This window comes from Rhincodon typus, chromosome 10 (assembly GCF_021869965.1).
Source record: "Rhincodon typus isolate 14 chromosome 10, sRhiTyp1.1, whole genome shotgun sequence".
Classification (NCBI taxonomy): domain Eukaryota; kingdom Metazoa; phylum Chordata; class Chondrichthyes; order Orectolobiformes; family Rhincodontidae; genus Rhincodon; species Rhincodon typus.
The window spans coordinates 36,981,350-37,006,349 of NC_063341.1; the positions used below are offsets into that span (position 1 = coordinate 36,981,350).

General features: G+C 40.0%; 2 protein-coding genes across 3 annotated transcripts in view; both read right to left on the reverse strand.

The window, feature by feature from the left end:
• Positions 1-8,411: 8,411 nt before the first annotated feature.
• si:dkey-86e18.1 (uncharacterized protein LOC557342 homolog) lies at positions 8,412-18,235 on the reverse strand. 2 transcript variants are annotated; one of them, XM_020532850.2, is made up of 5 exons: positions 18,010-18,235; positions 14,520-14,560; positions 11,527-11,601; positions 10,308-10,503; positions 8,412-9,114 (listed from the first exon to the last, which is right to left on the reverse strand). In XM_020532850.2, the coding sequence occupies exons 1-5, from the start codon at positions 18,074-18,076 to the stop codon at positions 8,651-8,653; spliced, it is 843 nt and encodes a 280-aa protein (XP_020388439.1). In that variant the 5' UTR covers positions 18,077-18,235; the 3' UTR covers positions 8,412-8,650. The 2 variants fall into 2 exon arrangements, with proteins under 2 accessions (XP_020388439.1, XP_020388438.1); XM_020532849.2 differs by having other exon boundaries at positions 10,308-10,506; positions 18,010-18,234.
• Positions 18,236-23,125: 4,890 nt separating this feature from the next.
• Positions 23,126-25,000, reverse strand: part of LOC109934008 (CARD- and ANK-containing Inflammasome Adaptor Protein) — a 2,747-nt gene continuing 872 nt past the window's right edge. The window contains exon 2 of the mRNA XM_048602087.1: positions 23,126-24,986. Within this exon, the coding sequence (XP_048458044.1) occupies positions 23,126-24,986 (1,861 nt within the window). The remainder of the gene's footprint in view (positions 24,987-25,000) is intronic.

Here is a 25,000-nt window from a genome sequence, read left to right on the forward strand (position 1 = left end):
ACAGCAAATTGCATTTTTATATCTCTTAAATTCCACAAATTAAAAAATTCACACCACAGTGGTGCATTTTAGGACTTACCAAGAAACCATTGTTATTTCTCCAGGAAGAATCCAGGTAATGGTCCTGCAGAAAGCCAGGAACAGTGCCACAGTCCTCACTGAAAACAAAAATTTGTTCTTTGCTTGGTTCAGGATCATAAACAATGAAATCAATTCTACATCAGAGAACTAACGCCCAATTTTCACAAGGACAAGATTTTTAATCTGGAACAGTAGGTGTTCCAGTCAGAAGTCTGGGTTTCCCAAATGCTGCAGAATGTTAACCTCTCAATGTGCATGGACAGTTGCTTTCAGTAAAATCCCTGTGTAGAAGCCTGCCTGGCTTAGCTCCCCAACAGTGGGGATTTCTGCAGGAAGAGGCTGCAGCCAAGGCATAGATTGGTACATTATTGCCAGGGTAGAGATTACGAGAGGTGTGATACAACGTAGTTTGTAGGATTGGGTGATTATTGTGAGGTAACAGAGACAGGTGCTGATCTCTAGAAGGGATGCTTGTTACTTTTGGGAAGCTGGGGGAAGCATGCTGCTCTCCCTGCCTATAATCAATGCTGGAAAAGTATTTTACCTATTCCAGACAACAGTCTTCTCCTTAATAAGACACCAGGTTTCCCAGGACTTTGGAAATCTGGCTTTCTTATGTTAAAAGTGAAAAGAGAATTTAGTGTCATTGAAATATTTAAGTTAACAACCTGCCTCTTGAAGGCAAATATGCTTCCTCCACCCACACCTGTTCCCCACACAAGGGTGCTAAGTTTCCCGAATCGTTATCATACGGTTGACTACCACAGCTTGTATGTACCACATAACACACATCATCGAAACTGATTTATCAACTTCAATTTAACATGTTGTCTTTCAAATCAACAGTTTGATACCACTTTACAAGCAAGCAGAGGTAGCTAAACCAAAGAATTCCAAGCAAGGGTTTCCAGACTTGCAAGAGGATCCAAGGGAGAAACTAATGTTGGTTGCCTCATCGGCATGTCATTTTTATTAGTGTGTTTTAAAAATGAAGCACTTTATTTATGAGTGATAACACTGTTTTCCTTTGAGGAATAGACACTATTGATTGACTACCAGGATTCAGGATCCTTTGTAACACGTCAATGTTTGTAGGGGATAGTTTGTCAAACATTTACAAGTGGTATGCAATTTCCAAAGGTTTGTTACCCAGTAACTTAAATCTTCAAATGATTATGCCATATTACCAATTATATTGATGTTATATAGTGGAATTAATGAAAATTTTCTACAAAGACTGCCCCTCCATTCTTACTTGAGATTGCACCGTGAGTCATATGGATGGAGGAGGTTGTACAGAATGTGAAAGCAGTCATTGTTTCCACTTAATTATTATTAACCTTTTGGAATTCCAGTGCTTAAAGACTTGCAGCTGAAGGCATCATCATCACGGGTAAAATAATTTAAGTTGGAAATACTCGAAGGCATTGAATGAGCCTAGGCACCCATGAATTTTGTAGGGCGGGAGGAAATTAGAGAGCTAGAAGTATGAAAGACTTTTGAGAACAAGGCATTTGAAAACAAGGGTGTGAATGTTCACATCAGAACATTGTATAACTGGGAACCAAACGATCGCAGAAGTGATAACTTAAATTCCTTTTGTTTTGCAGTGCATTGCCAATTAATTTAAATGCACAGTATTTTTAAACTGTTTCACACAACCACATACACGCAGTATCTCAAAGTAGAGCATATGAGAAAAGCTTCATTTTTATTCAAACTTTCAGATTGCTGCATAACCTAGAGAATCATTGATGATGTAAATTAGGAAATAGGCAGTGTTTGTGATCATCAAGGTTGACTCAAGAATAAAAGACCATTCAAGTCATTTTTTTTTTAAGAAATCAAAGCAAGCAAACAAACATTGCCAACTTTTTTTTTCAGGGGTGGCGGGGGGGGGGGGCGGTGGGGAGTGGTGCGGTGAGATTAGAAACCAGTCATAATGCCAAAAACAGAAGCCATTGAGCCTATTTGAATCCAAGCCAGCATACTGCAAAAAGTAATTCATCCTCATATCCTCCTTATATTTCTGACCCGAACCTTAATTCCGTGAATTCCTAGTCCTTCAATGACCAGCTAATGAGAAACAACATTTCTATTAAAAAAAAATCTACAAATCAAAAATGAATTGATCCCAAGTTAAGGCTAGGTCAGGAGACTAGGGTTTCCATCTATTTCTGTCTTAAAATTGCATCTAAAGCTGTCCAGTTCTTGACTTGAGTTTTGATAGGAAATGCCAGAATGTGGACTTTGCATCAAGGGTAAAATGCAAAACAAAACTCAGTTCCCAGGCAATCAGAATGCCATACACTGACAGGCACAGTACAGTCACCAAAACCAAATGAGATGCTGCAAAGTATTGAAGGAAGCAAGAGTGGGAATTGTAGAGGTACTGGCCATAATTTTTCAATTTACCTTAGACTCACTAGTGGTGTCAAAGAGCTGAAGAATTGCAAACATTATACCCTTGCTCAAAAATGAGTGAAAAGACATGCCAGCATCTACAGGAAAGTCAGTCTAACAATGGTTAATTGTAATTTGGACTAATGCAAATCTGTTCTAAAATGATGACAGCATGGACTTATTGAATGCAAATCAAATCTTTTCACTGAAATTTTTTTAGTGATATAACAAAGGATTTACAAGATTAACGATGTTGATGAGATCTGGCATTAATTTCCAAAAAGACATTCAATAAACTTGCATACAACAGACTTATAAGTAAAGTTAGAGCTCATGGAATAAAAGCGATAGTAGCATAAGATGTAGGAGCAGAAGTAGGTAATTCAGACCATCCAGTCTGCTCTACCATTCAACTGGATCATAGCTGATCCAATAACCATCAACTCCACTTTCTTGCTTTTTCTTTATAACCCTAATTCCCTGACTGATTAGAAATCTGTCAATCTCAGCTGTGATTACACTTAATGACTAAGCCCTGGGCAGTAAAGATTTTCTCAGATTCACTACCATTTGAATGAAGAATTTGCTCCTCATTTCTGTCTTAAATGTGCCACCTCTTATTCTGAGATTATATGCTCTGGACCTAGGCTCTCCCACAAGGGGAAACAACCTCTCCAAATTTACCCTGTGAAGTCCTCTAAGAATTGCATATGTTTCAAAAAGTCACTTCTCACTCTTACAGCAGGCTTAACGTACTCAGTTTCATCTCATAAGACAGTCCTTCCACATCTGATACCAACCTATTGAACTTTATCTGGGCTGCCTCCAATACCAGTATACCTTACCTTAAATAAGAGGCCCAAGCCTGTTCATAGTATTCCAGCTATGGTCTAAGGACTTGTAACGTTTTAGCAAAACCTTCCTCCTTCTATAATCTATTCCCTTTGAAATAAAGACCAACATTCCATTTGCCTTCCCTTTTCCCGATGAACTTGGATGCTAACTTTTGTGATTCATGCACAAGGACTCCCAAATCCCTCTGTTCTGGGTGCCTGACTCCATGCCTGTTTGGTGGTCACATTCTACGTTGGAATCCATCTTTTTCTCTCTGTCCTTTCCTGACCTTCTGGTTTAAATAATGTTCTACTGTTTTCTCAAATGTTCCTTGCAAGTAGGATTGTGGGAATCTGCCAGTTGTTTATTTTTATATAAACATCGCAATTAGGACAATTCTGCAACAACAATTGTACTTATGTAGCACCTTTAATCGAGTAAGACGTTGCAAGATGCTTCAAAAGAGTGCTATCAAACAGAATTTGACACTGGCCACAGAAGGAAATATGAAGAAGGGTGACCAAAAGAGGTCAGTTTTAAGTAGCTTCTGAAAGGAAGGCAGACATGTTTAAAGAGGGATGTCTGGAGATGAGGGCTGAGACAGTTTCAGGCCTAGCCACCAGTGCTGGAGTGGAGAAAATCAGGGAATGCGTGACAGACCAGAATTGAGGATGGACAGTGATCTCTGATGGTTTGCAAGGCTGGAAGAGGTTACAAAGATGGGTAGGGGCAAGGGGAGTATCAACTTTTTTAATGCTAGAGAAACATGCACAACTTTGACTTTAAAACAATTGTTCCAAACATCAAGACACATTCAAATGATTGCAAATTATGGCACATTTACGAAGCACCATAAGTTCACTGAACAGGACTAGAAAGGACAGACACGGGAAAGATATTCCTGAGGCCAGGAGTCTTCAGAACCAGGGGTCACAGACTAAGGGTAGGGGGTAAACCATTTAGGACTGAGATGAGGAGAAACTTTTTTCACCCAGAAAGTGGTGAGTCTGTGGAATTTGCTAGCATAGAGAGCAGTCAAGTCCAAAACATTGTGTGATTTCAGGAAGGAGTTAGACATAGCACTAGGGTCTAAAGGATCAAAGGATATGGAGGAAAAGCAGGAACACAGTATTGAGTTGAATGAGCAGCTTTGACCATCTTAAATGGTGGAGCAGGCTCAGAGGGCCAAGTGGCCTATTCTTCTTGCCAAAGTGCAAAAACTCTCAGTTTTCCACATTATATTCCATGCAAGATGGATACAAAATTAGCCGAGTGCTGGGAAACAAGCAGCAATAGTGTAGCGATTTTTCAGAATGAAGGAAGAAGAAAGAGTTCCTCAAGTGTTGATATTAGGGTCCCTGTTCTTCATCATAACCTAAACACTGGTGTACAGGGTAAATTAGAAAAATTACGGATAAGGTGAAATTCGGAAATAATGTGGACTAAGAAAAAGATTATGTAAAACACTCAACAGGATATTGACGAAATGAATCGAAAAGTGATAGAAAATTAATTAATGCAGAGAAATGTGAAGTAATTCATTTTAGTAGGAAAAACAAGAAGAGACAAGGGTCTAGATATTCCAATGGTCAGGAAATCATCAGAGCCATGTAGACTGGAGTTGTGTGTTGGGACTATGCAAAATCCTACATGCAGCTGATGCCATGTGAATTGCTTGGGAAACTGAATTTTGGACAATGAGCAATTCCCCCGCATCTGGAACACTCCAAAAGGATCCATTAAAAAAAGTCAAGAGAATTCAAAGGGTTACAACTCACTTAAGTTTAACAGTCATGCAGGAAAAGTCAAGACAATTAAAAATGTAGTCTAACCTCTTGGATTACTATTAAACAGACACCCTCCCATACACCTCCCACCAATCCCTTACAACTAACACTTCACCAGAGCACCACACCCTGATTCACCACCCACAACACTTCCTGTTCCAACATCCTGACCACGTCTCCCCTTGCCCATCCACCAGCTAGCCGAAGCACCTGATGACTTACATGGACAACCTATCTCGCTGGTACACTAACCCCGCACTTACCTTACAGTTACCCCTTCACAGCAGCTATCAAAGTGGTATGGTTTCCAACGCCTAATCTCTTCACTGCTGGATTCATGAATTCCTGGACTGCCTCGTTACAAGAAATCCCTGTCAAGGAAACTCCAGGACAAAAGACGTAGAATCATACTGTACAGAACAGACCCTTCGACTCATCGAGTCTGCACTACTAAAAATATACCATAACCTACACTAGTCCCACAGTCTTGAATGCTATGACACTTCCAAGTATGCATCCAAATATTTTTTAAAGGTTGTGAGGTTTCCTGCTTCAACTACACTCCCAGGCACTGCTTTCCAGACCTCCACCATACTCTAGCTGAAAATGTTTTTCCTCAAACCCACACTAAACCTCCTGCCTTTCACTTTAAAATTATTTTCCCTTATTACTGACCCTTCAAATAAGTGGAACATCTGCTTTCTATTCACCCTGTCCATGCCCTTAATAAGCTTATACACCTCTATCAGGTCCTCACTCAACCTTCTCCGATCCAAAGAAAAAAACCCAAGCTCATCCAGCCTTTCTTTGTAGCTGAATGCTCCATGCCAAGCAACACTTTGGTGAAAATCCTTTGCACCCCCTCCAGTGCAATCACATCCTTCCTATAGTGTGGTCACCAGAACTGCACATAGTACTTCAGCTGTGGCCTAACAAAAAAACCATATAAGCTCCAGCAATGGCCTCGCGTTCTTATAAACTATGCCATGACTGATAAAGGCAAGAGTGCCATATGCCTTAACTACACTAATAACATGTCCTACACCTTCAGGGATCTGTGGACAAGCATCACAAAATCCCTCTTTTCCTCTCTGCTTCATAGAGTCTTCTCACTCATCTAAAGGTTAGTGGGTAATTTTAATCTAATCAGGTGTGGAGGTAGAATTTCTGACCATAATGGAATAGTTATGCCGATATAAACACAAAGATACAATTCCTAAGAGAGTGCAAATGCAGAGAGATCTGGGTATGTATGTGATAATCATTCAAGGTGGAAGAACAGGTTAAGAGCTTGGTAATAAAGCATGTGATTCTTAGGCATTTATTGATAGAGGCAAACAGTATAAGAGCAAGGAAACAATGTTAAACACATAGTCACGGTTCAGTCATAACTGGAGTACTGTATCCAGTTCTAGGCATCATACTTTAGGAAGGACATAGAGGTTTGACGGGATGCAGAAATGGTACAGGAATCCTTCCAGGGTTGTAAAACTTCAGTTACAAGATTGATTGGAGACGTTGAGACTAATTTCCTTGAAGAGAGGCAATTGGATATAGGTATTAAAGACCACAAGGGATTTCAACAGAGTAGATATGGAGAAAAACTTCTAATTGGTGTAAAGATTGAGAACTAGAGGGTACAGATTTTAGTTAATTGACAAAACATGCAATGACATGAAGAAACCTTTCTCACAGTGAATCATGGGGATCTGGAATGCACTGACTGCATGTGTAGTTCAATTGATCTTTTAAATGAGAATAGAATCATTTCCCAAAAAGGATCATCTTTGCAGGATTACAGGAGAAGGTAAGGAATTTACAGGTGAATTGCTCCCTCAGATGATTTGCAAAGACTAATGACTGAATGGTTTCCATCAATGTTGGAACCATTCTATGATTCTAGGTGTCTTATTTAATTCTGGTCTTTATTCTTGGGAAGACCGATAGCACCTTTGGAGGTGGAGAGTTCGAGTAAGACCGGGCAGTTGACTGTCTCAATTCCAGTCGTGCACATTGGGATGAATCGTGGCACTACATCCAGTATGTGTACATAACCTATCCCATATCACTCTCTTAAAAAGATGTTAAGCTTTCCCAATATCCTGACCAATATTTACCCCTCATCCATCAAAAACTCAGCTTATCATTGAAATGTTTTGTTTCGTAGGAATTTCTGGAGCAGGAGTTGGTAGCTGCGATTCCTACCCTTGTGAGATACATACTGCACTTCGCTGGGGAAATTCAAGCCTCCCCCAGTAGGTTTGATTATTGAATGCATTAAATACACATTCGTTCATTTTAAATCGGGCCCCAACGCAAGTCGCTCGACTCTCAACTGGAAAATGCAGCTTATAGTGGTTTAGTGAACAGTACACAGTGTAGACACTACAAATGGATCACTGACTTCGACAGAGATAAACAAACCCTGGCGGCTCCCAGCCAGGCTTTAGCGGTGACACACACACACAGGGACTCTCCATCCACCCGCGGAACACTCAGGCTCTGCAGCAGCTAAGTCCCGGAGACAGGCCCTAGTTTCTCCTCTTACCCCAGGCTCAGCTCCGTTCCATCTCCTTCAATATCCACATCCACTTCCTCCGCCATATTGCATCACCAACGTCATTTCCGACAACTGCCGTCCACTTCCACACTCACCTGCTGCCCCCTGTAGGATGTCAGCAGCAGCGCCTGATGCACGTTCACTCACTCCTGTATGTTCACTTTTGGAACAGGAGTCTTGTTAAAAGGGCGAGTTCAGCCGTGAATTTATCCAAAAAAAAAAATCAACAAATTGTATCATTGAGCTTACTTTATATCTGCAGCAAAGTGTACGTCTCGATTAATCTGAGAAAATCTTCGTATATCACTACTTATAACGCTACCAAAAAGACTAAGTGCAAATAATATGAACTTCATAGATCAACGTCGAGTCCCAATCAAAATCATGCTGAGAATCATCACAATGAGAACATGAAGCAAAATTAGACAAATCAGAAGAAGAATATACATTAACGAAAAGGAGGAATCAAATGTAACCTGTGTTAAGATCAGTGAAGGAGATGAGTCATGTCAAATTCATCACAACTCTCTGCCATTTAGGCAAGGTTTAAACTGATCTGAATGAGTCAAATACAACAATTAAAAGCTTTTTGTTAGAGATTGTTGTATTAGCACGAGTACCAAGTGGTTCAGCTGCAGGGAGGGTTTAAAGCATTACTAGAACAGTATTTTACCAGTAGCACTAGATGGCAATGACTTTCACATATTATTCATTCATGATAGAAAATAAAACTATATCCAAAAGCATTTGAAATAAGAGCACTTTTATTTCTGAATGATTTAAGTTCATACCAACTATGAGAATTGGAAGAATTAGTATTTCAACAATTATACAATTCAACAAATATACAATTGCTCTATATACAAAACACAAAACCAATAGAAATAAATTTTGAAAATATAGCATCTAAACACATTTGGCAATTACAGTATTTCAGACAAAATATTACATGGAACAATTAATGTGAATCAGCTGTTTTTGTCACTTATTTATCTTCATCTGAAGAATAGCAAGATAGTCCCAGAATTCCAGAGCTTTTCATCTGCAAACTCGTTTCCTGAGAGTCTACTGATGTCTTGAATGTATGTTTTTTTCCTTCCTTGCTTTGCAGCTCTGCAGTGGTTCCACAGGAAGATGACGTTTGTAAGTTTGGTAGCTGAGTGAAAAGAATTTTGCTCATATGATGTGAGCCTTCTCCCAATGTATTTTGTGTGTTTGAGGCCATAGAAAACCTTGGTGGAATTCTAACAGGATTAAACATAAGGGGCTGGTCCTGAAAATTGGAATTAACCATGCAGAAGTCATCGTTGACACCGTCTGGTGTCTGTGGATTGAGGAAGTTCTTTTCCCTTTCTTCATCAGATTTCCCATCACAGACATCCTCCTGGTTGTCAGCTTCAGTATTGTTTAAAACAGGAATGCAAATTTGTTTCAAACTGTGCAACCCAGCTGCAAATAACAAATCTTAAATTACTAAAAGAGAACACAGAAACATTCACATGACAAAATTGGTAAACAGTATTTTTTAAAGTGAAGATATGGGCAGAAAATTTACATTGCAGTGTAATTAAAATCTACATTCTGAATTTTTCACGACAGGGAGTTAGTTAGTTCATATTTGTGGCAAAATCACTTTTACTGACACCTCATGGCCAGGTATTAATATAAGTTTAACATTAAAAATTCACTTGGAATTTATACAAATTGAATGTGTGCAAAGATCATTTTCAAGAGGAAAACTAAATGAAAGTTCAAAGCTCAGTGGTGGAAACTATGATGAGATAGTAGATAAGTATGATAAATCATTTCCTAGTTTTAAAATGTTAAAAAAAAATTAGAATGTCTTTGAATAAATAATAAATTAAATGGAAACTGAGTCTCTGTGCATGACATCCACATAACTGGTATTGACCAACCTCAGGATAGCATTAATATCTACACTCAAATTTGCATTAAGTTACAGTGGATTAGATACGTGTTCAAGTGCCAGAAGTATATTTCCAAAAATCAAGTAGCTCTTCCATGATTGAATTCAAGCTTCCACTCAATTTATTGGTAAAATGTACACTTTTCTTAAATGTGTTTCCAGTTCTGCTTATTTACAAAAATTAACTCTTCAAAGTTTCTCCCACCATTGTCAGACTAATTAATAAACAGCACGTTTAATATTTTAAAAATCCAAAGCTTCAGAGAGCGAAAAAAATAAACAGAAACAGGTATTAGAAGGAAACACTCAGCAGATCTGGCAGCATCTGTGGAGAGAAATAAAATTAATAAACAGAATTTCTGAAGGAAGGTCTTTCACTGAAACACTGACACTGTTTCTTTCTCCAGATGCTGTCAGACCTGCTGAGTATTTCCAGCATCCACTGAACTTGGCTTGTTGGGGACAGATGGTGGAATTTGGATTTAGTTAAAAATCTGGAATCAAGAGTCTAAAGGATGGAAAAAAATATAGGGCTGGAGTAAATTGCAGAGGTAGGGTGGCCAAAGCTTTGAAATGTTGGAAAATAAAGATGAGTATTTTAAATTTAATTAATGCACATTAAGATATTTCCATTATGGTATTATATACTGCAGTGCATTTGAGGCCCAGTTGCTGATATCTAAACCAAATTAACCCCATATATAACTTGGAATACCCGGTTGACTGATGGGTCGTGTTGCAGCGTTGGGTTGTCTTTTCCGGGTATAAGCACGAGGTTTCCAAGGGTGTTCCTTATGGGAAGGATCTAACCGACGCAGTTTCCACAAATAACGCTGATACTCCTTCTGAAGTTCTTCAATTTGATCCTGAAATTCCTTTATCTTCCTTTCTGAATAATGGGATAATTGGGACTGCTGTAAAGCAGTGAAAACATTGCTTCTTTATCATATCACTACAATGTGATTCACAGAATTACCTCACAGGAGGCCACTTGGCCAATTACGTCTCTGGCTGGATCTCTAAAGAGCAATTCATCTAGTATCATTCCCCTTAGCTCTTCAAATTCTTCCTTTTCCTTTAGTAATCCAATTCTCTGTTGAATGCTTTGATTAAACCTACCTCCACTATATTCTCAGGCAATGCATACCAGATCCTATATTGGGAGGTAATGGCACAGTGGTATTATCACTGGACTGTTAACCCAGAGATGCAGCAAACGTTCCAGAGAACCGGGTTCGAATCCTGCCATGGCAGGTGGTGGAATTTGAATCCAAATAAAAATCTGGCATTAAGAGACTGATGATGACCATGAAACCATTGTCAGCTAATGGAAAAACCCATCTGGTTCACTAATGCCCTTTAGGGAAGGAAATCTGTCACCCTTACCTGGTCTGGCCTACATGTGACTCCAAACCCATAACAATGTGGTTGACTCTTAAGGGCAATTAGGGATCGGCAATAAATGATGGCCTAGGCAGCAATGCCCTTGTCCCACAAACAAATAAAGACACCTGCCTACATACTGTATTCTTTCTGCAGTATCCATTACAAAGAAACTCCCCAGATACAACTCCAAAGTAAAACAGGTCATCCATGGACCATTATTAACCCAAAGTAGTCTTAACCTGCTCCTTCCAAGGAGTTGGTCCAACAGCACAAAGAATGCTGCTTTAGTTCTATGTCAAGGCAAGATGGAAACAAACATTCAAGAACTGCACTGTGCTCACTACCACCTTCTCAATTAGAGCTGGGAAACAATTTATAATCTTACTGGCAACGCTACATCTAACAAAAAAGTGTAAAAAATACATATCTGGAATATGTCAGCATGAAAAATGAATTGACATTGTTGAGTAGAAGAAATTCCCGACTTCCCATCACCCCCTCCAAGTGAAATATTTCCAGTGTCCCTTTTCATAAATTGAACTGCTCACCTGAAGATAATACTCAATCTCGCTTTTGATGCTTGGAATCCATTTTTTCACTTCAACAGCCGAAGTCAAGGAAGACTATAAATTACATATCACATGTTCAAATTACCACAAAACAAAATGGTCACTGAACAATAGCTAATTTGCAATTCCACTTCTCCCTGCATTATATTAGTTGATTTACTGGAGAAAAAAATTAAAGCAGTCTATGATATTGTATTGGCATTGAAAATGTACTTCTCTGTAAGATGTATGAATTTCAACGACTTGAACCACAGATGAAATCAATTATACTCTCCTATAAAGTTTGTCACCAAATTGCAAGTGTTATTAAATGCATTGCAACTTAAACACTAACAGCAACATTATACATACCACTAATAAAACCAAAAAAGTACATTATCTCTTTGGCTCTTGTTATGGCAGGTACAGGGGATTTCTACAGATCTCTACTGCGAAACAGAAAGTATTTACAGTCAAGTCTGCAGCACCACTACCAGTCAATTCTGAAGATGTTTTGCACGTACTGACTTGACATGCCAAATGTGTTATGGTCCTAATGGAAAAATCAATATTCCACTTTCATCATTTGACTTTAATACTTGAGACTTTCACAGACTTAAAAACGGGCTTTATGAAGGACATTGCTGACTTAAATAGCTGCTGTGATCATCTGACACACCATGGAATCCAAGTGAAATAGAGAAAAACCAGCAGCCTCAGAATTACCATTTTAAGCACAAGGTTCTGAGGTCTAAAGAATTTTTTTTTTTGTTAAATCTTGTTTTCCTCAAAATTGCATGATAACACCATAAATTGGAAATGAAAGGTTACCTGTGGGGTGTCACCTTGGAAAAGACAATGAAGCTGGACTGGGATTACACAAATGAACCACGTTTTAGTGGCTCACTTTGACAAACAGATGGAAAGAAAACAACTTGGACTGAACACAGCAACAATATGGAAAACTCCTCTCTCCCTATCTCAGCACCAGTGAGAAAAAACACTGGAGGAAGCCTCCCCAAACTGAGAAATAAAGTTTATTGGCAATCTTCACCAATTCTGCGGAAATAACTGCAGTTCTATAGGTCCGGGTCTCAGGTTTCACACTCTCAACTCGAGCTCTGATGAAGTGTCATCTATCTAGACTCAAAATGTTAGCTTGCTCTCTCTCCATGAATGCTGCCTGGTCCGCTGTGATTTCCAGCATTTTTTGTTTATAGTACAGATTCGAGCATCTGCAGTAATTTGTTCCTCTTCAGTTTCTAGCTCTAGATAAATTGCCACCTGCTTTGCAATTCCTGTTTTCTTGGCTTTTGAGAGAATCTCCACCTTTAAATGCATAGCTTTTACTTTTAGTTCTTCCAAGGACAACAGTGTTAGTTTTTCCTAAGTTATTTTGACCTGCTGTACAAGATAACCTTTCTGCAGTTGCTTTATTTTTAAACAGCTTTTGAATGACCAAAATTGTTTCTCCACTTCAATTCTTTCAAAGGTCATTATGTTAGAACATTTTTTTTTTTTTTTTTTTAAAAATAGAAACCCCAGTGTGGAGCAGGCCATTTGGCCCATTGAACCTCCGAAGAGCATCCTGTCCAGACTCATCCATAACCCTGTAACCCTGCATTCCCATGGCTAACCCACACAGCCTGCACCTCTCTAGGCATTATGGGCAATTTAACATGGCCAATCCATGGGGGGGGTCATGGCACCCCACTTCCTTTAAACACCATCTCAGTCAATCACAACAAGTATAATCTTTTTCCTCCTTTTTGGCATGTAGCTACCACATTTCAAATAACTTAACAGATTAAAGTTGAAGGAGGGCTAATCCAAGGTTTTCTTGAAAGAAAGAATGGTGTTTTATTACCTGAAAGTAAAAATAAAACACACCAATAAGCACATACAAAAAGGTAATGATCTTTAAAAGAAGATGATTGAGAATGGTGATTGTGTAGACAGGAAGGTAAAGACAGGTGAATTTCAGTTTTAGTTACTGTCTTGATGTGACAGTATAAAACTTGAGTCCCAGACCTATAACTGCTGTTCTATTTCTGCAGAATTGCTGAAGCTGATGAAGAGTCATCTAGACCCAAAACTTCTTGCTCTCTCTCCACGGGTGCTGACTGACCTGCTGTGATTTCCAGAAACTGAGGCTGTTGATACAGAAATGAAAATTGAAACAATGATAATTAAAATACAAATTTCAGTAAAGAAAATACAAAAGATGAGGTCAGAAGAGAGGGGAGCCATGATCCTTCTCACCCATTCATAACAAGTGTTGTACAAATTCAGAAAAAGAACCATTACAGCAGTGGCAACAATTTGAAAATTGGCTTTTAAGTACTTTGGAACATACTGTGAAAAGTACCATGTTTGTTTTACACCTTTTCTTTTTAAATTAGGACAGTAGGAAAGAAACATTCATCTCAGCCTTTGCATTCAAATTTACTTTTGATCTTCTAGTGGAGGAAGAAAATCAGAAGCAAAGATCTTTGGCACTGAAATTAGAAATATGCACACTAATCTTAAATTTGGGTTTGGTGTACGAAGAGGTGTGTGCACACAATCACAAACATACATCTAAGTTTTTCTGAAGCATTCTACACTCTCAAATTTATTACGGCACTGTCAGATGGTAGGGGCTCAAACTCAGAAGTTGACTTTTATTGTTCTTTACTGCAATGTGACAGGTAAATATACAACCATCAGGTGTTCAACTATTGCATCGATTAAAGATCACATTTAAAAGCAACAAGTAAGGTGAGGCACAGTAGCAAATTTCAACCCCATTCTGCACCCACCAAATTGTTGATCACCGTTGTGGAGAAAAGTTGAATAAAAGGTTAGCATTTAGACAAAAACATTTATCATTTGCAGAAGTTGTTGTATGAGGAGGACTACAATAATCTCAGTTCACTTTCCCATCCAAATTCATGTTGCTCCATTATGAACTGCAGCTTTGGGATCCAGAAAGTAGTAGTGTGCTTACTCACCAGTTTGGGTCGATTTTGATCTCGCTCTCTCAGACGACCCTCTATTGAACAAAAACATATTGATTAAAAATTGTAATACATGACTAAATCCTACCGCCTAATAACAACCTGCATTTATACAATACCTTTAATGTAATAAAGTAACACAAGGCAAATCACAGGTGCTTTCCAAAAAATACTGGCATTGCACTGCAAACAGAAATCATGGCAAGTGGCCAAAAGCCTGCTTAGATAGATTTTAAAGAATCATTTTAAAAAGGAGAAGACAGGTATAATGTGTGATTTGGTAAATGAATTCCAGAACCCAGAGCCTAAGTAGCTGACAACATGGCAATCAATGGAGGAACAAAGAAAATCAAAATATGCAGGAGGCCAGAATTAGAAGAAACAGTCTGGAGATTGTGGGAGATTAGAGAGATAGGGAGAATCAAGGCCATGGGACCATCTGAAGTGAAAAATGAGATAAATAAGTTCTTTTTTGCTGAACAAGGAGCCAATATAGGTCAGTGAGCATCAAGGCAAGTAAGGGAACAACCGAAATGGCATCATACCTTTCAATTTCACATTTAAAACATATAGAGCTGACAACTAATCACAGTTATGAAAATATCTTTGGATGAAGTTATGTGAAGTCAGAAAAGCTCACATTTACCATTTCTACCAAAAAATAAAGTTCTAACTTTTTAATTATGTGTTGAATGGGACTTAAGTTGTTAGCTGTCATTTGGCACAGCGATTCATCAATGAAGCTTCATTACAGCTGAATAGGAACAAATTACTGCAGATGCTGGAATCTATACTGAAAACAAAAAAAAAATAATAATAATATTGCTGGAAATCATAGCGGGTCAGACAGCATCCATGGAGATAAAGCAAGCTAATAAACATGAGATGAAGAGTCATCTAGACTCAAAACATTAGCTTGCCAGATCTCCAAAGGATGCTGTCTGACCCGCTGTGATTTCCAGCAGTGTTTTCATTACAGCTGATCTGCACACCAATATAATTTTTTTGAAAAGCCATTTCTTTTACTTTGTAAATAAAGATTGAGAAAAAATGAAAATTAATCTTTGAGATTCAAGTAGCATTTATAAACTTTTCAGCTTTATCCTTGCAAGACCATTTCAACTCTTATTTATTGTTCCTAAACATCCAAATTAAAGCAACACTGAAGAGTAAAAAGGTGAATGGGTGCTGTGTCATCCTTTGACACTTGTTCCTTTGTGGTTAGTTTGACAGGTGCACAATTCAAACATTCATCGTCACCGAGGAATCAAAACTTTGCCTGGAATCTTAAAACTCTTACAGGTCAGGCCTATTACATGTTGCAAAAGCTGGGAGACTGAAAGCATGAATCCAGTTCCTTATACTCTTGAAAACCAAAAGAACTGCAGATGCTGTAAATCAGGAACAAAAACAGAAGTTGCTATAAGTGTTCAGCAGGTCTGGCAGCAGCAGTGAAGAAAAAGTCAGAGTAAACGTTTCGGGTCCGGTGACCCTTTCTCAGAACTGTTCCTTCTTCATTCTCTTATTGTTCGCTGTTTGTAGTTAAGCAGTGAGAGATGATCACATAAGGCAGTAATGACTAAAAAAGTCGACAGCTGGTAGCCCACAATTTGGAAGAAGGGGACTTTTTTTAACGCAACAATTGAGATGACAAACGTTGAATGCAAACATTTGAATGAAGCCAACTTGTGGTGCTACCACTGAATTCTTAAATTATATTCATCCCACTCGCCCCCACCTCGAAGAGGTGACAGTTCATGTCATCAATCTCGTTTATGCAGCGATAAGTAACATTAATTAAAAACTTTATAGGTTCAAGATCAACTCTAAAGCAAGCCTCTCCCACTGTTAAATTAACTTTAACCTTTTCTTCCAGATTTGTAAAGCAGCCCAAGAGGTGGGGTGGGGAGGGGAGTTGTAGCACCAAAGAACTGAACCCAAACACGACAGGACAGTTAATAGCCTAAGATGGGCCCCCCACCTCTTCCTCCGCTACATCGATGAATGTATCAACACTGCCTCGCGCTCCCACGAGGAGCTTGAACAGTTCAACTTTGCTAACACCTTCCACCCAAACCTTAAGTTCACCTGGACCATCTCTGATACCTCTCTCTCCTTCCTGGACCTCTCTGTCTCCATCTCTGGTGACCACCTTGAAACTGACATCTATTTCAAGCCCACCAACTCCCACAGCTACCTGGACTACACCTCCTCTCACCCACCTTCCTGCAAGAACGCGATCCCCTACTCCCAATTCCTCTGCCACATCTGCCCCCAAGATGGGGCGTTCCACTTCCGAACATCCCAGATGTCCTCGTATTTCATGGAGCGCAACTTCACCCCATCAGTGGTCAAAAATACATATGTGGTTGACCACATATCTTGCATTTCCCACACCTCTGCCCTCACATCCCCTCCCCGCAACAAAAACAAAGACAGTAACCCCTTGTCCTCTCATATCACCCCACTAACCTCCATATCCAATGTATCATTCTCCGCCACTTCCGCCACCAGCAATCCGACCACACTACCAAAGATACATTTCCTTCCCCACCCCTATCTGCCTTCCATAAGGACTGCACTCTCCGCGAGACCCTCATCCACTCCACACTAATCCCACCACCTTTCCCGCAACCGCAGGATTACACTTACCCCTACACCTCCCCACTCACCTCCATCCAAGGAGACAGAAAACCCTTTCAGAACAGACAGAGATTCACCTGCACATCTGTTAATGTGGTCTATTGCATCTGCTACTCCCAATGTGGCTTCCTCTACATTGGTGAGACCAAGCAGAGGCTTGGAGACCACTTTGTAGAGTACCTATGCTCTGGTCACAATAAACGACAACACGTTCCAGTCACGAACAATTTCAACACCCCTCCCACTCCCTGGGCAACATATCCATCCTGGGCCTCCTCCAGTGTCACAATGACACCACCCAGAAACTGGAGGACTAGCACCTCATATTTCAGCTCAGGAGCCTACAACCCAATAGTCTCAATGTGGACTTTACCAGTTTCAAAAAATCCCCAACCCCAGCCTCATCCCATAACCAACCCTCCCTCTCATCCCCACCACCTTATCATGACACAACCTGTCCATCTTCTCTCCCACCTATCCACCCCTCCCATCCCATCCCACTGAACAATCCCCACCACTCCCTACCTGCACTCACCTATCACCATCCCACCTACCTCTCCCCAGCCCCACCCCTCCTCTTTCGACTTATTTCTGAGCTCCGTTGTCCCCCTCCTCCATTTCTGAAAAAGGGTCCCGACCCGAAACGGCAGCTTTCCTGCTCCTCTGATGCTGCCTGGCCTGCTGTGTTCCTCCAACTCCACCCTGTGTTGTCTCTGACTCCAGCATCTGCAGTTCTTGCTATCTCTCAATGAGTTGTGTTTGTGTTCATCTCTACTACAGTTCCTTATGGTCCAGGCACATTCATCAACAGATGGCGACACAAATGAACAGCTTCTGTTACCCTCCTTCTCTCGCTGCAGCCACAGCCGGTTCAGCCTCCCCAGGTGTTTCTCCTCGTTGCGGGCCATCAGCTCGGAGCCTCAGCAGGTCCTCCACATCCGGGTATACTTCGGCCGCCGTGAGTCCTCCACATCCCCGGCAGCCTCTTGGGCAAAGCACGTGACAACAGGCTCGGTCACGTGAGCGCCTGTGGAATCAGCTGTTGCTGTCCTGTTCAGTTCCGTAAAGTGCAACAGCTGGCAGAAACTGCCTCAGAGCTTTAAATGATATACAAGTCTGGAGTCAGAAGTAAAACAAAATAGTACCGAAGGAAACAGAAACTCACAGAAGTGTTGAGCAGGATTCGGTCCGCCCGGCCCATCGAGCCCGCACTGGCAGGTCAAACGACTAAATTACCTAGCGTCAACCTTCATATTAAAACGTCATAAAAAAGTATGAGTGAATTTCCCCAAGACTGTAAACTTCTCATTATATTTCCCTGAACAATGTACTTTCCAGACAATTTCATTATAGATTAACTAAACTATGAGCTGAATTTTATGCTTTTATTGGTGAAGTCCAAATTGCTTCAGGTTTTTTGGAGGGTTTGTCGCCACAAAACCCGGTGATTTCTCTTGCTGGATCGCACCAAATTCACCTCATTTGTTACAGGCCACACCCCTATGGCACCCCTCATGTTTGATTTTTCAACCCACTTACCATGCACTGCTCCTGGAATAACTCACCAATCAATGGATATCCCAGAATTCGCTGGCATCCTTTGTACTCATGCCATCTTTAAAAGAGACAACAAGGTGCAGGGCTGGATGAACACAGCAGGCCAAGCAGCATCTTTAAAAGGCTGTTGTGCACCTGGTCAAGCACCATCAGTCCAATGCTGCACTGCACGGTTCCTGACATTTGCCACAGAAATGAGAGACAGGGAAAGTCAGCACCTTGCCTTATGAGCATTGACCTGGAGATCCTACTGGAGGGTGGTGGACTTCCTCTTCCCTCAGGACCAGCATGGAAGGCCACAACATCATGCCATGCCTACCTGGTCTGAACTTGTCACCCAAGTCGGTGCAGTCTCACCATTTTGTGGAATGCAAAACACAGTGGGAGGAAGAGCAATCTACTCCACTCTGCCGGCTTATGTTCCACCACTTTCTCTCTGCTATGGCACACTGATTTTATCTTTGCCACTATGCTCAACTCCCACCAAGGCTCATGTTCTACCAGTCTCACTAGGGTGCAGAAAAGATTTACAAGGATGTTGCCAGGACTGGAGAGTTTGAGCTATAGGGAGAGGCTGAATAGGCTGGAGATTTTTTTGCCTGGAGCATGGGAAGCTGAGGGATGACCTTATTGAGGTTCATAAAATCATGAGGGGCATGGATAGAGTGAATAGCAAAGCTGGGAATGATTTAAAAAGGCCTTGAAGGGTAACTTTTTTTACATAGAGGGTAGTGCGTGTATGGAATGACTGCCAGAGGAAATGGTAGATTAGGGTACAATTACAACATTTAAAAGGTGTCTGGATGGGACTATGAGTAGGAAAGGTTTAGAGGCATATGGGCCAAAAGCTAGCAAATGTGATTAGGTCTGATTGGGATGTCTGGTCAGCATGGATGAGTTGGACTGAAGGGTCTGTTTCCCTGCTGTATGACTCTATGACTGTATTGCCTGCAACATCTTCCCCAATTGCTCTTACTCACCTAAACCCCTGACTGCACTAATGGTGCATGATCTTTGTGCTGACCACATAATCATTCAGGACATCTCCCCACCTGCACCACGAGTAACAGATACACCATCCACTTTTATGTTCTGCAAATCTTGTCTCCCTTTCATTCCAGGAGGAAAACAGCCCACAATAGGACCGAAAGACTCAAGACAGGTTATGGGCTGCCCAACATTCAGCTCCTCGCCCCTTATGAGGAAAGAATCCTGACTGAATGACTGCTCCAAGCAGGTCCTGGATTGTTCACAGAAACTGCGTTTGACTTATTGTGCTGGGATTACCTGAGGAAAAACTTGAGTAAGGCCTGCTGACAACTATAACAAGCTTTTATGTTTGTGCTAAACCACAAGACAAGACAACAGTAATATGAGCCTGTTATCTCTGGCTGAGGGAACAAAATGAAGAAAAGGCAAGTCAGTAAGCATCCAGGTAGGCTTAGCACAAGTGAGCACTCTGAGAGCAAATTAACAGCCCAGACATACAGCCATGTAGAGTCATGAGCTGTGTGCGTGTCCCTGAGCACAATATGTCCTTGCTGCAGCATTACAATAATAGTTGCAGTTGCAGCCTGAGGTGCAACATTAATGTGCTAAAGCGTACTGTAAGTGGATCAGAGCCATTAGCGTCCTTAAAGGCTGGTAAATGTTGGATGCCAATGTCCATGGATATGGGGTGCATGTGGCTGCTGCCCATGGAGCGTGCCCTCTGATATTTGGGCCAAGATTCCAATCTGGAGATCATTCAGCGCAAGCAGCATGCCAAATCCACGAGATGCTCATCTGGTTTCCTTGTTGAGTTTTCCTGGCATCTAACTGGTCTGATGAGTTTGGTGAGATATAAGGCTGAATATTAATGAGGTGAATTGGGCTGTTAACAAAGCATTTAATGACCACTAATCACCATGAGTTAGCCAATCGACAATGTCCAGTGTGAATCTCACCATGGCACTTGTGAAAAGCATGGAAATTGGCACAAGTTGCTTCTGGCATAAAGGTAGGCCCTGCTGCTCTTTTTGCCAATTCTGCCACACATCTCACCATACCCCATGTTGCTCAAACCTCTATAAGATTGTACCCTACTGTATTTAACTATAATTACCATAATATACAACCCCAAAGCTAATAAAGCTCCATAAGAAATCACAAAATAGACTGCCTATAAAGAACACAAAAGACCCATTTGCTTCAATATGGGATCATGAAAATATCAACCTAATCTCTTCAAACTTGCTTGTATAATCACAGTTATAGAATCAAACTGGAAACTGTAATTGATGTCTGGAGTTTTTGTTTGATATCCTTCAGGAGTTATGACATCTTTCAGTTTTGTTGGAATCTTGAATGCACTCAGGAATTTAAACAATTTGTATTTGATCCCTTACAAGAAGCAGTTTTTGTTTCTCATTCCGTGCTTTAATGTAATCTTACCAATACTTCTAAAGAACCTTGGTTGTATAACTTAAAACAGATGTGCTTCTGTGACTCGAAAGTGGTGTGGGGATAGGTTTAGTCCTGTTAAATTCTAAGATTGAACCTCAGTGGGTTTAAGGAGTGAGATGAAGTAACCCTTAAATCTCTTCTTATTATCTCTGCAATGCTAAAAAATTGTGTTACTCTGTATAGTTTTGGGGTAAATATGAAGCAAAATTGCATTCCCTGGTGCATTAAAACACAACACGAAACTAAGATTCACAAAATGTTTTAGCAAGACATTTCCATGCACAGAAATAACATCAGTCAGAAATAGTTGAAATTTCCCATGTCAACCAGTAGGCTACAATTATAATTTGACACATTTATGAATATGCTAAAGTTATTCAGAACTATTTTTTTTTCATTAAAGCAAAACATGAAAACTGTAAACATTGTCTAGATAATGAACTTGGGGCCACAATTGCAGGATTCACAAAAATTTACAAAATATGAATAAGAACCATGTATCGGAGTTAAAATGAAAATCACAATACACAATACATTCAAAAGTGCACAAAATATGACAAAATGTACTTCAGACAAAAATATTCTTGTCAAGGAGCAGATTGAATCAATGGAGATGGATAGCAAAACTGCATTAACTATCCATGGCATATATCAACCAGCTCAAAGCTGTTGTAATCTATTAGTCTACTGTTGTGGTCACTGAACTAAAGGGGAAAGGATTGCTCAAAATGTCCGGTTCATCTGATTTGAAAATTTCTTGATTGAGTGCTCAATATTGTTTGTAAGAAGACTTTAAAAGTAATGTTACTAAAAAGTACAACAACAAAAGCAGAAATTGCTGGAGAATCACAGCAGGTCTGGCAGCATCTGTGGAGAGAAAACAGAGTTAATGTATTGCGTCCAGTGACCCATCTTCTGGACCTGAAACATTAATTCTGATTTCGCTCCACACATGCTGCCAGACCTGCTGAGTTTTTCCAACAATTTCAGTTTTTGTTTCTGATTTTCAGCATCCACAGTTCTTTTTTTTTACCAACAAGTAGTTTTGTCATCTATTCTATCAATTTTATTGATTGGTTTGAGAAGCACTGAGAATTAAGAGGAAACTTTATGAAATGGTTTCAGCTTTGCAACAATTGTCCAAATCTGATGCATGCTCACTCATACTGCATTGCAATTTTACTGTTTTGTACACAACTTAAAATTTTTAAGGCACAGAATGTGAACATAAAACAAAAATTTAAAAATGAAATATGGATTCCGGCCATGAAAAGATAAACAGAGGGAAACTACAGTAATGAATTCTAATCAAACAATACACTGATTCAGTTTCACAAATTTGCACCGCTGCATTCCATATTAAGTTGACTAGTTTAAAGATGCGCTATTGTTTCACAGTTCAGAGTTTTGGTTTATAGTTATTATTTGTGCTTCTACAACTGATAATTTCATTTTTTATTTTGATAATTTTACATTTTTTGTTGTAAGCACCTTATTTTACCCTCTGTTTTGTTCTTTGGAGCCACAATAAATTACATACTTTAGAATGATCTTTGTTTCTCACCACACCTCTCTTCCAATCATTGAAAAACCACTGTCATGCTGGATTTCAACATGTCAGTGGTCCTTTGGTACCTCACTGAGTGTGAATCTTGATGGTGAGTATTGAATAACCATATAAGTCTGAAGTGGGCAGTCAGTATCACCTCTAGTTTCGTTTTGTCTCTGATCCAAAGTTCACATCATACATTTATGAATAAAGGTCAATGGATAACAAATAGAGGCAGAAATGACAGCTAATTCCCTCCATCACACCCTCCCTAACTCTGCAAATTAGTTTATGATCAGCACAGCACAGAGTTGCAACTGGAACAATACTGGTCCATGAATCTCAATCCACACACTAGATAATGCATTGACCAATTAAATCATCAGGGAATATGAGTTTACTTTTCTTATCTAATTAATAACATTTTCTTTTTCAGTAATGTTGCTATTCGTTGGTGGTTATCTGTATCTCCACTTCCTGCAACTTGAAGTGGGGTCTTTTTTGAACTATTTGTTGACTGAAGCTTTGGTTTTTCACCTTCAGACCAGTTGATTAGTTTTTGGGCAGTGTTAAAGTTGCCCGATTTGCAAGCACAATGCAGAGGTGTTTCTTTGGCATTATCCAAAGCATTAATGGCAGCTCCACTGATCAACAGCAATTCTATCACGTCCTCATCACTATGCTCTGCTGCTAGATGTAATGGTGTTTTCCGCCACACATTCTTAATATCAATGTTTTTATTTTTTCCAGCCAATAAAAGAGCTTTGACAACAATCTTATGGCTATTGCTGGCTGCGTAATGCATTGGCGTATTACCGTCCCTATCTTTAGTGGCAAATTTGGCCCTTCTGGTTAACATCAAAGATACAAAGTCCAAATGACCTTCATTAGCAGCTAAGTGAAGTGGTGTCTTCTTCTCTATGTTCGCTGCATTGGCATCAGCCTGATTTGACAGAAGTAGATCTGCAATGGAAGCATCCCCAACCATAGCAGCCATGTGTAAGGGTGTTTTCATATATCTGTCTTTAGCATTCACATTTGCTTTGTGCTGGATGAGACATGCTGCTGTATCTCTGTTACCTCGTTGTGAAGCAATATGTAAAGGAGTAACTCCTTCCTTTGTGACAGCATTGACTTTTGAACCTCGTGTTATCAACATTTCTATCATTGGTGGTTGGTTATGAAACGATGCAATGTGCAAGGGTATTTGGTTATCAGAGCCAACAACGTTTGCATCCATTCCATGGTCAATCAGCAGCTTTGCAACAGATAGGGAACCAACCTGGACCGCAAGGTGCAGTGCACTATCCGTATTTGGCATTCTTTCATCTAAACGTGCACCTTTATCTATCAGAATTTTGACGGATTCAGCATGGCCAAGTTCTGCTGCCAATAGTAAAGGAGTGTATTGCAAATTATTTCTGGTGTTGACATCAATACCCAGTTCAATGATAATGCCCACGGTTCTGTAAAGATTTTTCTGAACTGCTTTAAAGAGTGCATTAACTGAGAGAGTAGGGTTAATTTCATTGCTATGTTCCAAGATCAGCCTAATCAGGAATTGGTTATTACTTTTAAATGCTGCATGAATCAGGTCAACATTGACATTGGCTCCAGATTTGAGCAGTACTTTCACAGTATTGAGGTGTTCTTTGGAAATAGCATGAAATAGTGGAGTCCTGTTCTTCTCATCCATCGTGTCAACTAGAGCTCCATATTTCAGAATTGTTTGTGCTAATTTGCTTTCATCTCTGACAGCAGCCTGGTGCAGAAAGGATTTATTCTTTTTATGTTTTCTGACTTCTTCTTTCAACAGCAGCTTCACAACAGAGAAATGGTTGCTCTCTGCGGCTAATTGTAATGGACTTCTGGACTCGGTATCTTCAGCATAAATGTGTGCTCCTGCTTGGAGAAGCAGTTTGGTTGCATCTATGTGTCCCCTCTCTGCAGCCCGGTGGAGAGGTGATTGCCCTTTGTTATCCATCACCTCTATCTTTGCTCCTTTATTTAATAAATAGTTAATAATTGCAACATTTCCATGAGCAGCAGCAATGTGCAACAGAGTTTCATTGGAAGCATTTATGCCATTTACATCACTGTCTCCAAAAGCACTATCAAGACTAGAAAGATTTCCCAATGCTGCAGCTTGGTAGAGCTCAGTCAGTTCACTCCGGGCAGGAAGAGGTCTAACACTTTTTAGGGTCTGATGTGGCTTAGTTTTAGTTGTCATATTCTGCACGAATTCCTCTTCCTTTTTTTGTTTGTTCCTAGGGATTTCGTC

What these genes read in the sequence shown, in the direction of transcription:
- si:dkey-86e18.1 (XM_020532849.2), bottom strand. Translation starts at nt 18,076, where the DNA reads ATGGCCCGCAACGAGGAGAAACACCTGGGGAGGCTGAACCGGCTGTGG. An exon ending in GCTGCAGCGAGAGAAGGAGG is followed by an intron (nt 14,561 to 18,009) that starts GTAACAGAAGCT and finishes TTTGTTCAATAG; the next exon opens with AGGGTCGTCTGAGAGAGCGA. An exon ending in ATCAAAATCGACCCAAACTG is followed by an intron (nt 11,602 to 14,519) that starts GTGAGTAAGCAC and finishes TGTAATTTATAG; the next exon opens with TCTTCCTTGACTTCGGCTGT.